The sequence below is a fragment of the Lepidochelys kempii genome, chromosome 2 (genome assembly GCF_965140265.1).
Source record: "Lepidochelys kempii isolate rLepKem1 chromosome 2, rLepKem1.hap2, whole genome shotgun sequence".
NCBI lineage: Eukaryota > Metazoa > Chordata > Testudines > Cheloniidae > Lepidochelys > Lepidochelys kempii.
Genome location: NC_133257.1, coordinates 193,525,889 through 193,542,039, shown reverse-complemented (window position 1 = coordinate 193,542,039; position 16,151 = coordinate 193,525,889). Strand labels below are relative to the sequence as shown.

The window sequence follows — 16,151 nt, the reverse complement described above, 5'->3', positions numbered from 1 at the left end:
GATAGGGGACAGCTGAGTGATGGTTTTGTAAATGTCAGCAGTGCCAAACTACTACTTTAGGCACTTCCGTGAATCTAGCCTCATGTTGCAAAGACTTCCCCGTCTGTTTGAACCAGACACCACCACCACCACCGTTTCATATGTTCTGAAAAGTGATACTAGAGCAGAAGAGATTTTATTTCACCCCATAGTGTAGAATGAATAGTCTGATTTAGCAAATTGTATAAAGTTGACATGGAAAACAAAGTTTATGCACCAATCAAGATGTCATTTTTATTAACTGGATTTTCCATTTCTGACACACACCGTGAATGTTTACACAATGAAGAAAGCCAAACATTGCTGGAAGCAACCGACAAGATCAGCTGATATTTCTGTACCCTCTTAACACACACATTCTTTCTTGGTGAGAAGTTATTTAATTCTGTTCTATTTTATTTTTACTGCTACACTTAAAATTCTGTGTCAAGATTGTCACATCTTAAATACAGATAAAGTTTCTAAAGGTACATTTATATATACACACGGAGAAAAATACAAGACTAATTGTTTTTCCACAATATTTAATTTATATGCTACCATAACTATATGCAACTTTTAAAGACAGGTTAAGGGGTACAAGAAACTGTTTACTCGCTCTAAATAGTTTGGTCCAATATTATTTTAATGTAGTGGTTATTCTCTCCCTTCCTTTTACATGACAACATAATATAACATACAACACATGCACAATCATTCACCTATGAACAAATGGATAAAAGGATAACACTCAGACTAACTTTTGTACACCCAGAAGTTCAACCAACCATACACAACTAATAAGGCTATAATACAGCTATGCAGCATAAATGGTCAACACTGCTGTTCTAAAGTGAGCACCATATATACATCTGTATATAAAAACATTGGAAACAAAATACACCTGGGGTTAGTTAAAAGGTGCCATTCCAAGGCTGTACATAATATCAGGAAAGTATTTACAATACTTGGAAAAAAAAGCTGCAATAGTTTATTGCCAATGCCCTTTATAAACTTTTCTCTTACTTTTAATATAGATGTTATGCTCACTGTCTGTGAACCACACATCTTATTTCTGGCCCTTTATAAGATCCCTGCTCAAAAATATCAAGCAAATGTGTTCTATGGCTTCACCCACACATCTCTTCTTGTAGCTTTCAGTTTATAAATATCACACTGACTGAACTGCAACTGTAGCTTAAAACTGAAAAGTTCCATAAAGTAAAATGTTTATCACTTGTTTTGTTTAGGGAGCAGAATGTATAATCCCTAGCTAGGCTAGCCAGTAAAAGTACTCGGTGCAATATAGATTGTCCTAATAAAATGTATCATACTAATTAAGAAAAGCCAGTGTGAACTACAGAGATTATGACCAAATGTAATGCAGTTCTTTGGTGCTCTACTCACTCTACGGTGTCCATGAAATGCATTGTATTTGACCATTGTGTAAAAATGTTACAATATGCTAAACAGTGTAAACTCCTCGCAGACCATTCAATGTCTGGCTGGGGTGCTGCTACATAATACCACCAATTTTTACTAGCATTGCTTTGAAGACCCAGTGCACAGCATGAAAAAATAAAACATTCTTGCCCTTCCCAAAATTAGGAATCTGCAATATATTTTATTCTAGATAATAAAATTCCACAAAAAAGTTAGTTCATCTGGTCAAAAGTAACCTTTTGTACAGAAATATTCTAACACACGAATTTGCCATTATTTTAATGGCAATGGGGACACAAAATGGAAAAGCTAATAGCTTTAAAGAACGTGAAAGGGTATTTTCTTATGTGCCCAATTTTTAGTTTTTGTAAATATTGGACTTGATTTTAATAGAAAATGAGAGTACTGAGGGAAATTAACAAAACAGAATAAATACAGGAGACAACACAACATATTAAGTCCTGACAGGAGCCAAAAAGTCTAATGATGAGGAAAATTTTTATCGGACAATAATACTGATTAATTTAAATTTGCATCCAATTATTTAAACATTTTCCATTCTTTATTGCATTTTGAGATCTAAGGGTCACACTCAGAATAAGAAGTGCTAAAATATTTAAGGTAATTGTCATGATAGACTACTACTAACGGAAGTAATGTATACAAACTATTTATTTTCAGTTAGAATGTAAAAACTCAGAAGTAGACTTTATAATTTACCTTTGTTATATTAAAAAAGAAGATTGTCTGCTTGTAATATTAACACATTTCTATGGGAAAAAGCTGCCTTACAAATCTAGTTGCTTTTTAAAAAAATCTTGCCTATAGGAAAACAAGATCTTTTCAGTTTGATTTTGAGCCACAACTTTAACCATATAGCTTAAGACAAATAGGTGTGGGTTTAAAATCATAGTTTAAGATCACTAATTTTCAGTGCATCTTTGCTTTGTACAAGCCTTGGAACATCTGAAAGCTCCCTGAGGAGTTTTCAGCATCAAAACATTATTGCTTTGGTTCTGTTTCAGACACACAGAAGTATGCCACATATCACATATTTTAGATATCACAGAAGGTCAGAACAAGAATTAACATTTCACAAGCAAACAAAAGCTTCTCTCTCTCTCTCTCGTTTAAGTGCAGAATATGAAACTTCCAAGTGCTACATTTACACTAGGATCCAGATATACATTTTAATTTAATCCAGATCTTCCATAGTAAAATTATATGTGTAAAAATTACACAATAAAATAGTCTATTATGTTGGGAAAGAAAGATGTATTGGCTAGCAGCATGCACAAAGACCATGCATTGTCATACCATCAAGCAAACACAAAATTTAAATGTAATAAATAACTGCTCATAAAGCCCACTTTAAAATATTAAGACAAAAAAAGGGGGTTCATTGAAATAAGGTGTTCACAGCTCTGAACAGGAAGAATGGTGTTGTCAAGTAGATTGAGCTATTAAGTCAGGTCACTGTCAAATGACCTGACAACAACTAGTTTGACTGGAGGTACACAGCAGTCCCTCCTTGGGGTTCCGCTGAATATTCACAGATATAGTCTTTTCACAGAGAGGTAGTTGTAGCACATTATTTTTCAAGTTCTTACTCTTTATCCGTTCCAACGCATTTGCTGTGTCTGACATTTGGTCAGAAAAGAATTTTATGCTGCCCAAAGATGAGGCTGGATTTGCACTCCCAGTAGAACTTATGCACATTTTCCACATTGATTTCTCTTGCACTTTTACACTGGAAAAGGACAGATTGTTTTGAGGATCAATAATGTATTTAGTGCTGCCATGAATCTGCGAACCTAAGCAAAGGCTCATCAATTTTAGGCTTTCAACCAGGTCCCCTGCACTTCTAGACGATAACTGCATTGAGTTTCCAGATCCAGCACATTTACGAGTAGAACCTGAAGTGTTATTAGTGCTACCACTGGAGCCTGTGGAGGGACTTCCCCCACTTTTGGTGTTATCACTAGGGCTTGTTTTGTCTACGCCTCCATTTCCATTGCTTGGTTTGCTCTGTCCACCACCGTCTCCTTGATTCCCAGGTGGCCCTTCGCTACTATCCCGTCTATGCCAGGAGTATGTAAACCCACTATCTTTATCTAGCCGTCTCCTACTTTCTGAGTCATCATCACTAGTTTCTGAGCTACTGCAGCTAGACCCCCGACCCTGGCTTTTCCTTCTGTGGTAGCGCTTATGCACTGTGCTCGGTGAAGCAATATTCATTTTTAACCTGCTGAGCTTCGGGGGCAAGTTCTCATCCATGTCAAACTCATCATCTGACTCCCCTTCCTCGAATATTTGATTGAGGACTGGTGCACTCTTCCTGGAAGTGAGACGATTTGTAACTGAAGGCTTGCGGCGCAAAACAACTTGAGTTGAAAGAGAAATGGGTTTCTTATCTTCTTCATCTTCCTCTTCATCTTCTTCTACTCTAAACAAGCACTTCCGGCCACTAGTGGTGGGTTTTAAGCTCACTGAAGGAACCACTGAAAGTGCTGGCCCAGCTAATTCAGGGATATCCTCTTTCTTTGCTGAATCGCCAAGTGCCTTACTTCTGTGACCATTAAGAACATTTTCAGCAGTGCGAGCTGGAGACTGAGGAACAGTTGCATGGGAGAGAGGAGAAGCTGTAAGGTCATCCTCCAGATCCTGGGGTACATCGATTTTTGTTGGCCATGATTGCCTACGTAAGAGATTGTGAAGGGAAAAAAGAGTAAAATTAGATTTGACTGATAGCTTAAGAATACACAATATAAAATCGTCACAGTATACAGAGATCATAAAGGCCACAGCAATTATCCTACTTGGCAAGCCAGTACAATTTATAAATAGTAATTTTAAAGAAAACTTAAGAAAAATGATAAGTATAATTTAAATTGGTTGTTGCCAATTTAGAGATCTGCAAAATCCATGACAGCTCTCAGAAAACAAATTGAAAAAAACTTTCTTCAAACGTCACAGAAAACACTAAATCAAATGTTTGTGGGAGGTCTAGAATCAGTATGCACTTGGCAGGGAGGGTCCTGTTCCTGGAGCTTTTCAAACACAATCTAAGAATGACGGTATTGTAGACAAGGTTAATCTGGAGCTTTTTTATTCTTTCCAGTCTTCATTCAACAATATAAAAGCCATCAATTCAATGGCTTTGTATTTGCTCAGACATATTGCTAGTTTTCATCTTCTCATTCACATATTTTAAACCATTAATTCAGAAAAAAATGACATTTTCAGATGTCAGTGTCTTTTTTTCTGAACATATGGTCTAAGTTTGCTTTTACAAAATTGCCTTTACTTAAAGTACACGAATACAGCTGATAGAAATTTTTTACTTTAGAATTTAAACTGTAACACAGTTGATGTACTGCCACTGACTAAATCAATTTCTCCTAGTCATTTCAATATTCAACCAACAAGTCATATGAGTCCAGGCAACAAAAAAACATGATATTTTCCAAAGACATTTTATCTGTAATTGAGTGGAACTTTGAATGTAATATGACTGTGTATTCAGCACAAACCTCAAATCAAAGCAGCTATGAAAGAAATGACACTTTAAAAGGTTGCAGAAGAGTTTTTCAACTAAAGGTTGGGGGAAGCCAACAGGTGCAGAGGAGCACACGGTCAAGGCAGACACATCCATTAGAGGAGTACTTATTAAAGGGGTTACTCCAAATCACAGTAAAGAAGAGAGGATAGAAGTTGACAAAGTACAGGTAGGAACTGAATAGAAACAGTCAACAACAAAAAAGAGTCCCATTCAATTATGTCCCATGAGGGCAGATAAATATTAAGATGGGTGAACTTCAGTGTGTGGTATTAAATTAGGATATTGATATAATTGACATCACAGAAACTTGGTGGAGCAAAGATAATCAATGAGACACGGTAATACCAGGGTATAAAATATATAGGAATGAGAGTAGGTTACGCTGGTGGGGGAGTGTCACTATATCTGAAAGAGAACAAAGTGTCAAATATAGTAAAAATCTTAATTTAATTGAGCAGTACCATAGAACAGTCACAAGAGTAAAATACCTGCAAACTGCACAGAAACTTTAAAAAGAGGTTCAAACTAAATGCATACCCCAATTAAAGAAACAAAAAACACTAAGACCATCAAAAAATGCCACTATGCTAAACAAGAGTAAAAGAGGTGGTTAAGACAAAAAGGCATCTTGTAAAAATTGGAAGTCAAATCCTACTGAGGAAAATACAAAGGAGCATAAATTCTGGCAAGTCAAGTGTAAAAATAGAATTAGGCTGGCCAAAAAAGAATTTGAAGTGCAACTATAAGACGACACAAAAACTAACAGCAGGTTTTTTTAAGTACATCAGAAACAGGAAGCCTTCCAAACAATCAGTGGGGCCACTGAACGATCAAGCTGGTAAAGGAGCACTGAAGGAAGACAAGGCCATTGCAGAAAAGCTAAATGAATTCTCTGCATCGGTACTCACTGAAAAGGATCTGAGAGAGATTCCCACACCTGAGCTATTCATTTTAGGTGACAAAGCTGCGGAAATGTCTCAGATTGTGATATCAATAAAGGAGGTTTTGGAACAAACTGATCAATGAAACAGTAATAAGTCACCAGGTCCAGATGGTATTCATCAAAGAGTTCTGTAGGAACTCAAATACGAAACTGCAGAACTACTAACTGTGGAATGTAACCCATTGCTTAAATCAGCCTCTGTACCAGATGACTGGTGCATAGCTAATGTGACATTGATATTTAAAAAAAAGACGCCAGAGGTGAGCCTGGCAATTGCAGGCAATTAATCCTAACTTCAGTACCAGACAAATTGGCTGAAACTGTTGAGAACAGAATTAACAAACATAAATAAACACAACATGTCAGGGAAGAGTCAACAAGGTTTTTGTAAAAGGAAATCATGCCTCACCAATCTATGAGAATTCTTTGAGGGGTTCAGCAAGCACATGGACAAGGGTGATCCAGTGGACATAATAAACTTGGACTTTCAGAAAGCGTTTGACAAGGTCCCTCGCCAAAGGCTCTCAAGCAATGTAAGGAGTCATGGGATAAAAGGGAAGGTCCTCTCATGGATCATTAACAGACTAAAAGACAGAAGACAAAGGGTAGGAATAAAGGATCAGTTTTCACAGTGGAGAGAGGTAAATAGCAGTCCCCCACTCCCAATCATCCCCAAGGATCTGTACTGGGACTTGTGCTATTCAGCATACTCATAAATGATATAGAAAAAGGGGTAAACAGTGAGGTGTCAAAGTTTGCAGACTATACTAAATTACTCAAATAGCTAGGTCCAAAGCAGACTGCGAAGAGTTACCAAGTGATTTCACCAAACTGGGAGACTAGGCAATGAGATGACAGATGAAATTCAGTGTTGATAAGGGCAAAGTAATGCACATTAGAAAAAACAATCCCAACTATACATACAAAATGATGGGGTCTTAATTAGCCGTTACCACTCAAGAAAGATCTTGGAGTCGTCATACTTAGTTTTCAGTGTGCAGTGGCAATTCAAAAAGCTAACAGAATATTAGGAACCAGTAGGAAAGGGAAAGATAAGACGACAGAAAATATCATAATGCCATTCTATAAGTCTATTGTATACCCACACCTTTAATATACATGACGTTCTAGTCATCTCATCTCAAAAAAGATATATCAGAACTGGAAAAAGTACAAAGAAGGGCAACAAAAATGATTAGGGGCATGGAACAGTTTCCACATGAGGAGAAATTAAAAAGATTGGGGATTTTTCAGCTTGGAAAAGAGAAAACTGAGGGGAGATATAATAGAGGTCTATAAAATCACCAATGGTGTGGAGAAAGTGAATAAGAAAGTGTTATTTACCCCTTCACACAACACAAGAACCAGGAGTCACCCAAAGAAATTAATAAGCAGAAGATTTAAAATAAAGATAAGGAAGTATTTCTTCAGTCAACCTGTGGAATTCATTGCCAGGGGGTGTTGTGAAGGCCAAAAGTATAACCGGGTTCAAAAAAGAATTAGATAAATTCAGGGAGGCTAGGTCCATCAATGGCAATTAGCCAAGATGGTCAGGGATGGAACCACATGCACTGGGTGTCCCTAAACTCTTGACTGCTAGAAACCGGGACTGCATGACCAGGAGTGGATCACTCAATAAAGTACACTGTTCTATTCAATCCCTCTGAAGCATTTGGCACCAGCCACTGGTGAAAGACAGGCTAGATGGACCATTGGTCTGACCCAGTATGATTCTCAGTACATCAGAGCAGTGCTTGGTTCACCCGAGGATGGGTTACAAACACGGCTTTCTGACACAAACTGGGAGGTGGGGGAGGTAGTGGTATTCTTCTGTGCTCCACCTACATCAGACACTGCTCACAGTTGATTAGGCACATTTTCACACTATGATCATGTATGTATGCTCTCTGCGCTCAGCTCCACTTAGTGGGGTCTAGATGCATCCATGGGCTATGCTGGACTCGGCTTCCCCTCTGGGAGGCTCGAGTGTCCCACTGGGCCTTCGTGAGCTTGGCTTCCCCTTAGGAAGGGCACAGATGCTCCAATGAGCTCTACTAGACTCCTTGATTTGAGGACAGAAAAAGTGGTGATATCTTCCAAAGCCACTCACTGGGGGTGCCCCTGTGGAAATGTTCACAATAGACTCTTCTCCTTTCTGATGTGCTTTGGTGACTTGGACATTTAAAGTATGACTGGCAACTAAGTTAGCACCCAGTAAGATGAATGGGATAGTTCAGACCTCTCAGAGGTGTGGTTTCAGGCTCTGCAAACGTAGGAAAATGTCACAACACATCAATGGTATTTTCAAGAACAAGGTGGAAGTATGAAAGGGCCATTACATTGTAACAGTTGAATGTGAGCCCTGGTACGGCAGTCACAAAGCCCCTCTAAGTTGTGCCAGGTTGTAATAGCACACTGGGGAGCATGCTGCAGCCTACCTCCTCCCAACCCTTATGTTCGCTTCATGATATTTGGGAAGTTTCCCTTAACAGAGGACTATTGGAGCTGGCTGGGGATCTGGCCCTCTATATTTGTAATATTAGCATGTGTTATCAAGGTCTCCCTCTAACCAGTAACATGCCATTCATTCTGTTAGCAAGTAAGAACAAGCTAGAGTCCTGATATGTTGCATGCTTGGTATTTTAAAATGCTATTCTACAAACATCACTAGTTCACAAAATAGACCTTAAGAAATAAACTAGAGACACATAATACTTAGCTTAGAAAATGAATATCTAAAACATTTGCAAAAAGAGACAGTGATTTAAGAATGGACTGTGGTGTCAATGAAATAGGAGTTTTGAGACATTGTGTGTTGTCAGTGATAAAGATAAAAAGAAGAACAATGGGATCTTGATAGTATCATCATCATGACTAGGGAACATTTTATTCTCATTAATTACAACAGGGAAATAGCGACTGTATAATTTCTACAACAATTTTCTTATTTTCTGTGATTTCCAATAGGTTTGAGATGACAGAAAAGCTCCAACCTGTGAGTCAGTTAAAAATAAGTTTCCAAATATGTCTTAACTGCAAAATCAAAGTTATGCAGCAATCCGTCTTTTCCCTACAAGGCCTTTATTTTGGTAGATCTTTTGGATCAAGGACAATATCTACACAACAAATAACGCTCTCAAAACTACTTGGAGCTGTAAGAGCCAACTATCCATAAAAGTACGTAGCTCTGCTTGTCACATGGAGCAAAGGAATATTTGCAGGGCAGGCATTAAACAAACTACTCCATTCATTTCTACCAGCTCACCTCAGTCTTGATATAAAATAACTTACTTACTTCAGTTCTTGACATCTCCTAAGCAGACACTACCAGGTATAATGAAATATTTTTTTGGTCCACATTAATATTTCAACTCAGAATTCCAGCACTGCATACCTCCCCACATTTCAGGTCGGTAAAGCATGATGGGTCCTGCCTCTAATGGATGGGGAATTGAGTGCAGCCGCAGAAGGGGGAGGAGGGTTGAACTGCAAGTCTATCCTGCTCTCGCCCCACAGCTGTCCTGTTCCATGGGGCTGGCTGGGCTCAATTCCTCTCTCTGTTGGTTGGTCTGGCCCCACTGATAGAGGAGCGGGGGGAGAAAGGAATATGGCCAGGGCAAATCTGAGTGAGTGATACTGCAACCTCATGTGCCACGGCCAGGTTGTAACACCTGGAGCAGGGAACCAAACCCCACCAGCCCCAGAGGACAAGAGCCGCTTCAACTGGAACAGGAGTTTTGCAGGACAGCCCTGCAAAAACCAGGACTGCTGGGAGGTCTGAAAGTCAGTGCTATAAAACAATCTTTTAAAAACATCTGTCATTTCAAAGGCATATTCAGGGTTTTCAGTTTATGGTGCTTAGTTTTTTTTGACTGTTCTAACAGTAAACACTGAAAAATTTGAGTATTCTATTTGGATTTATTTTGAAAATGCACAGATTCTTTCATCTTATTTCATGTAAAATAAGAACAGGGTATCCTGGGAGTGTCAGAATGAAAGGCCATGGTACTACAGTAGAAGAGAAATAATCTCTTCAACAGCAAGATCAAAATGATTTAGGGGTTTATAGCTAAAAAATGAACACTTAATTGCACCCAGCAAATAAACTGTCAGCCAGTGCAGACCATGCAGTACAAATACGTTTCCTGCAGCAAAGACCACTAAGTGAGCTCAGTAAGTGAACTGAAGTTTTCAAATGGCCTTTGGAAGAAGCTGCATACAGTGTGTAAAGCCACCAAAGCTGTAAACCTAGATCAGAAACAGCAGGCAAACTCCTCAAGTCAAGGGAGCTGAACTAGTGTTAACTAGTTCTACAAATGTATCCCCCAGTCTACAGCAATTTCAGCCTTGTCTGGGTTCAGTCTCAGTTAATTAGCCCTCAGCTGCCCCAGCTGGCTTCAATGAAGTGGGGGTATAAAATGGAAAGATGTCACAACCCACATCTCCCCATTATTCTTCCTAATGACTCCCTATATATGTTGAATGGTAAGGATGACAAAATGGAATCCTGCTTGAGATAACCCTTGGAACAGAAGAGCAATTGCCCGATACCATTCTTGGATTCCAAGGATGGAGCCTCTCAGGAGTATCTTTATTTCCACCCCCTGGAGTCCAGACCTGGGTTAACCATTCTGAAGGCAGGCAAGAGATAAAAAAGAATCAGCACAGGCACCTGATTTTCATCCATCACTGAAAGGAAGTTAGCGACGACCACTCTGTACTATACCCAGGCCTAAAGACATAGCCACTGGAAGGGAGGGAATCAAAGATTTCAGAAATACAAATATTGATGGAACTACCTCAGCACAACCTCCATAATCTTTCCTAAAATGATAATCAAGACAGAGCAATAACTCAAAGATGATTCTCAGTGTCAACAGATCCTTGCTCAGGGAACCCCTAACAGCAGCAGGCTTGCTGCCTACATCTCAATCAACACATTAACGCCACCAAACAAAACTCAGAGTTTAGGGGGAGAGGGTACCTCTTCCCCCATGAATATTTTAAATATAGCAGAAACTTTCAATTTAGCATGTTCTCACTAAAATCCTCTCCGTTTCTTTCTTCAGCATAAATTTGAACCTAAATCTAAAAATGCAAAAGAATTAAAGGCTGGGTGAACACACCAATACCAACTACATACACAAAAGCAGCAGCAGATTTCTCCTATCTTTTCCACATGAGATGGAGCGACCACAGATTTCAGGAGCATTGCTGACAGTTATTACATCTTTTACTCCTGAGGGAATTCTGCGCCAAAAAAATTAAGTGTACATTTTTTTAAAATTCTGCAAAATTTTTCAAATTTTATTGGTCAATAAATAAATGTGACTCCAGCATGGCAGTGGGGAGCACAGGCCACTGGCTACATTGAGGTGGGAGATCAGCCTGAAGCCCTCACCTCCCCTGGTACAGGGACTCGGCAGTGAGGCTGCACCTGACCCTGACACAGTACAAGGGCTGGGCCTGCCCCAGAAACATCCCAGGGCCCTGTCCCTCTGTGCCAGGTGCACCAGGCGTGGCTGGGCAGGCTCAGCCAGCAGGATGCAAGTGTGGAGGGATCCTGGTGTGCAGTGAAGGTGTCTGTGTGTGGCAATCTGGGTGCTGGCAGCTCAGTGGGAGATCTGGATGCACAGGGGCTCATTGGGGGGTTCCTTGGGCAATGGGACTCCGCAGGTGATGGTAGTTGGGCTCAGTGGGGGGGTCCAGGTGCTGAAGTAGTGGGGCTTGATGGGGTGGGGGTCCAGGTGCAGCTGGTTAGGGCTCAGTGGGGTGGAGGGTCTGGGTGTGGGGAGCTTGTCCGAGGGGTCCAGGTGTAGGGCTTGTCAGGGTGAAGGTTCGATGGGCCTGCTTAACAAGGGAGCCCCAGCTGTTGTCGAGGAGATGCCGTATGCTGGGCTCCCGCTTCCCCCTTCGATTCCCCTATCCCCTTTTCTTCTCCATCCCCCTCCCCTCACTGCCACATTCCCCTCCCCCTGCCCTATTCCACCCCTCTTCCTTCCCCTCTCACCTCCCTTCCCTCATTTCCCCCCCAAGCCCCACCGCCGGCACTCACTGTTCCACAGAAAATAGGAAGGCTCCCAGCACACCGAAGGAGAGCCCAACTGGCACTAGGGACCTAGGAGGCTGTGTTCAGCTGTAGAGTCAGCGGAGCCCAAGACACAGCCTCCAAGCTGGGCAGCTCTGCATTTGCAGAAACGGGGGAGGGGGCAGTGGCACATAACCCCGTGTGCTCCCCCATGCCTTGCCAAAAAAACTGCACTCGGTCATGCCTCCATCCTTGCACGGCTTCCCCTTGCCCCCCTGCCATTTTCTGTAGGGAAAAGAAGGAAATCTGCATGGGGGGGGGGAGGGGATTGCTGGTGAGCAGTCCAGCAGAATCTTCCCAGGAGTAATTTTTAATAGGATTATACAGATCAGTGTTTCTCAACCTTTTTGATAGCAGGGACTGGCTTGCTGCCTTCCTAAACTGTGTCAGGGAAATTCCAGGGACCAGTACCCATCCACGGAACAGTCTTTGAGAGACACTGACAGATAAACGAAACTTACTTATGTTGAAAACGAAACTTACTTATGTTGAAAACGAAACTTACTTATGTTGAAAACATTTTTATTCCTAAAAATCAGTTTAGCTAAGAAATAAATCAAGTAGAGTGAAGACAGCCATTTCAACATGTTTCCTTAATCAATAAATACATCTAACTTGTTAAAAAAAATCTCAAAACGTATGTCCTTTTTAAGGGCTTCGTCCTGAGAAGTACTTGAATTAACCTAGATTTACTGAAACCCAGAACACGACCTGACAACTAAATCCTTATGTAAACTTCAGTTCAGCTTTTCCTTTATGATAGATCCCCATCAGCACCGGAGTGCAATTAGGGAATTACACCATCAGAATAGTTTTTACAAAGTGGAATTTAAACCAACAGAAGGAAATCATACCAAATAATTTCTCTATCAGACATAATACAGGTATGACACTTTGAACATGACCTCCCCATGGCAGATATAAAAATCTATTCTAAAGCTTGTTTATATTTCAGCTGCACTTCCCCCAAAACGTTTGGAACAAGCAATGAAATAATATTTTTCTGTTTTTAACGTTATCTTGGAATTTCAAAACATTCTGATTAAATTGACTAAAGCACTGAAGTGTCTAAATGCTCACCTGAACTGAGCTTTGATGTTGCTAGGGCTTGCAGATCTGGTTTGAATTTCTTTCTCCTGTTTCTCTCTCAGAATCCTCTCAGCTAGTAAGAAGTAAGTAGCAGTGATATGATTGTATTTGTTAGTTTCCAGGGCCCTAAGGGAAACAAAGAAAAATGGAACACATCACACACCAACGATTTTCTAGAACTGGACACATAGCTGACACAACTTAGAGTGCTTCACACAGAAAGTAAAGTTCCTGAAAATAAAAATTAATATTTTTGACATCTTGAAACATGGTTTTTGACTTATTAGAAATGGGGCAACCAAATATGGCAAATTCAATAATTAGCTTTGGATATATTTAGAAAAGCATCCAAAGGCTAAATAAGTTTTCCTCTGTTACACATATTTAAGCAATAACATTAATTGAATATGAGTTTGTGTTCCGAAAATGGCCTCTCCCACTTACAGACAAATGCTGAGGTGAAGTGGAAACATTTAGTTTTGAAGCAGCTTGAGCAAAATCTCACATTCCCCTCAGTGTTGTCGTAGCAAACTTGCAACAAAATTGAACTTTTAAGGTTACTAAAGGCGTTTCCTAGACACTATAATCTACCAGAAGATCTAAAATAATGGGTTTAATGGGGTTTTTCATGGCCCTTGAAAGTTTAAGAGACCTTTCCGAAGCTACTGCATATATATAAAATACTTTTAGAAATAAAACATTTAAAGCTTCTAAATCCTAAATGTGCTTTTTTTTAATTGTTTAAAAAGACTTCAGGTTACAGAGAATTCACCATTTACACCAGTTTAAACCTGTAAGTGACCTATGCCCCATACTGAAGAGGCAGGCAACCTCCACCCCAGGTTTCTGCCAATCTGACCTGGGGGAAAATTCCTTCCTGGCCCCAATATGGCGATCAATTAGACCCTGAGCATGTGGGTAAGACCCACCAGCCAGACACCTGGGAAATAATTCTCTGTAGTAACTTGGAACCCTCCCCATCTAGTGTCCTGTCTCTGGCCGTTGGGGATTTTTGCTACTGGCAGTCACCAATAGGCAACTTGCCATTCATTGTAGGAGATCTCACCATCCCATCCCCTCCATAAACTTATCAAGCTCAGTCTTGAATCCAGTTAGGTTTTCTGCCCCCCTCCCTGCACCCCTTGGAAGGCTATTAAACATTCATTGTTTTAAAAAAGTTTTACTGGTGCAAAGTTTTACTTGCTTTCCTACAATTTGACTGGATAACAAATTCTATTTTTATTACACAATAACTTTTGAAAAAAATTGAAAATTTAAATTTAAAATCATTAGATGAGTAATAGTTTTAGTAATATTGTATAACAAAGCAATGTTTACAAAAATTACTTGGAAGGAAAATCCCAAAATAAACTAGTTGCACAAAAACAGCCTCGCTTTTTAAGGTAACAGATGTAGCACAAATCAGAATAATCATTTTATATTTTAAAGAGATCTAAGAGTTACTTAAAACCACAGAAAGCTTTTAGAGTAATCCAACACCACTGAGACTGATTTTTTAAAATCTTTATTCTAAGTCTGTGTCTATAGTAGCCATTTTCTCTTTAAAATTTCCCATCATTGTAAATACTTGTTAAGCTCCACCAGTAACAGGGTGGATCTGATTTAAATCGCTAGTCAGGAAGACTCTATTTATTCATGGTTTTCTACATAAAAGTGCATTCTTGTTCGTTGTTATAACCTTAATACATACTCTTCACAACTCAGAGATAGATGTAGGTTTCATTTTTTAGAAGGTACACACTATACATTTTTAAACAGTGATTTATTTTGAAAACTTTTCAGGTTAGTTTTACAGCTATATCTGAAAATGAATGATTGTTTGGTTATTTCATTTACCAAAGGTAACTGAAGCAGATATTTATGAAGTCACTGGGAGGTGAACTATCTCCAGTTCAACAGGTTAATCACTGATATTTGGAGGATTTTCTTGCCATGCTGTATTAGGAGAACATCATCAGACAGACATTTAAATTGTTTTATTTAAGTAAAACAACAAACGTTAAGTATTCTGGATTTTTTTCTTCAACAGCAAACATATTTTAACAAAACAAGCATATGTCCCTCGCTTCTCACATTTATCTCCAGACTTCTTCTCCTTGTCCAGATCTATTCCGCCCCCAACAATCTTCTTCTATTCATTGAACTTTTTGAAACTTTGCACTTTTAGAGAGAGGTAAGGGATTGACTCTGTGTACACAAATTTGCAGAGGGACAATAGAGTTGAGGTCTGTTATTACTCACCTCTATAGATTATTTATTTATTTAAAAACATTTTTGGTGTTAACAAGCATGTTACCTCTGGAGACAAATCCACTGTTTGAGAACTGCAAAACTAAGCAACTCTGATGGTATCTTCTAGACCAGGGGTCTCAAATACGTGGCCTGCCGGATTCTTTCGTGTGGCCTGCCAAGCTCCGATGCGTCCCCCCGCCCCTCTGCCTACCCCGTGGCGCCATGAGCCCTGCGCCGCTCCCTGAAGTGGCCAGAACCATGTCCCTGTGAGCCTGCCCTGGCCCCGGTGTGCGCCGCTGCCGCGCTAGGTAAGCAGCGCCGGGCCAGAGCCTGCACCCCTCCTGTACCCCGCCCCCCAACTCCCTGCCCACCCCTTGCCACATCCCACACCCCTCCTGCACCCCCTGGGTGCAGGGAGGGGGCAGAGTTGGGGTGGGGACTTCAGGGAAGGTGTTGGAATGGGGGCAGGGAAGGGGTGGGAAGATGCGGGGCAGGGGCGTCAATGATGCGGCTCTCAAGCCGCTGCACTAGTCCTTATGTGGCCCTCGTGGTCATTTGAGTTTGTGACCCCTGTTCTAGACTGAGCACTGAGTCCCATTGGGTAGGTAGAAAGATTAACCTAAATCCTCTGTACAGAAGCCTGTGGAACCCCATAAGATTGGGTCCCTAATCCATGAACTATTGGAACTCATTTACAAATTTTTTCTTAAACATTACATGAATATATTGTCATATATTGTTAGAATTTATAATCC

General features: G+C 40.2%; 1 protein-coding gene across 3 annotated transcripts in view; it reads right to left on the bottom strand.

The window, feature by feature from the left end:
• Positions 1-247: 247 nt before the first annotated feature.
• The window catches only part of SNRK (SNF related kinase), a 75,818-nt gene continuing 59,914 nt past the window's right edge, over positions 248-16,151 (bottom strand). For all 3 annotated transcript variants that reach the window (XM_073333322.1, XM_073333324.1, XM_073333323.1), the window contains 2 exons: positions 13,135-13,269; positions 248-4,159 (listed from right to left, as the gene is read on the bottom strand). In XM_073333322.1, the coding sequence (XP_073189423.1) occupies positions 2,941-4,159; positions 13,135-13,269 (1,354 nt within the window). In that variant the 3' untranslated portion in view covers positions 248-2,940. The remainder of the gene's footprint in view (positions 4,160-13,134; positions 13,270-16,151) is intronic.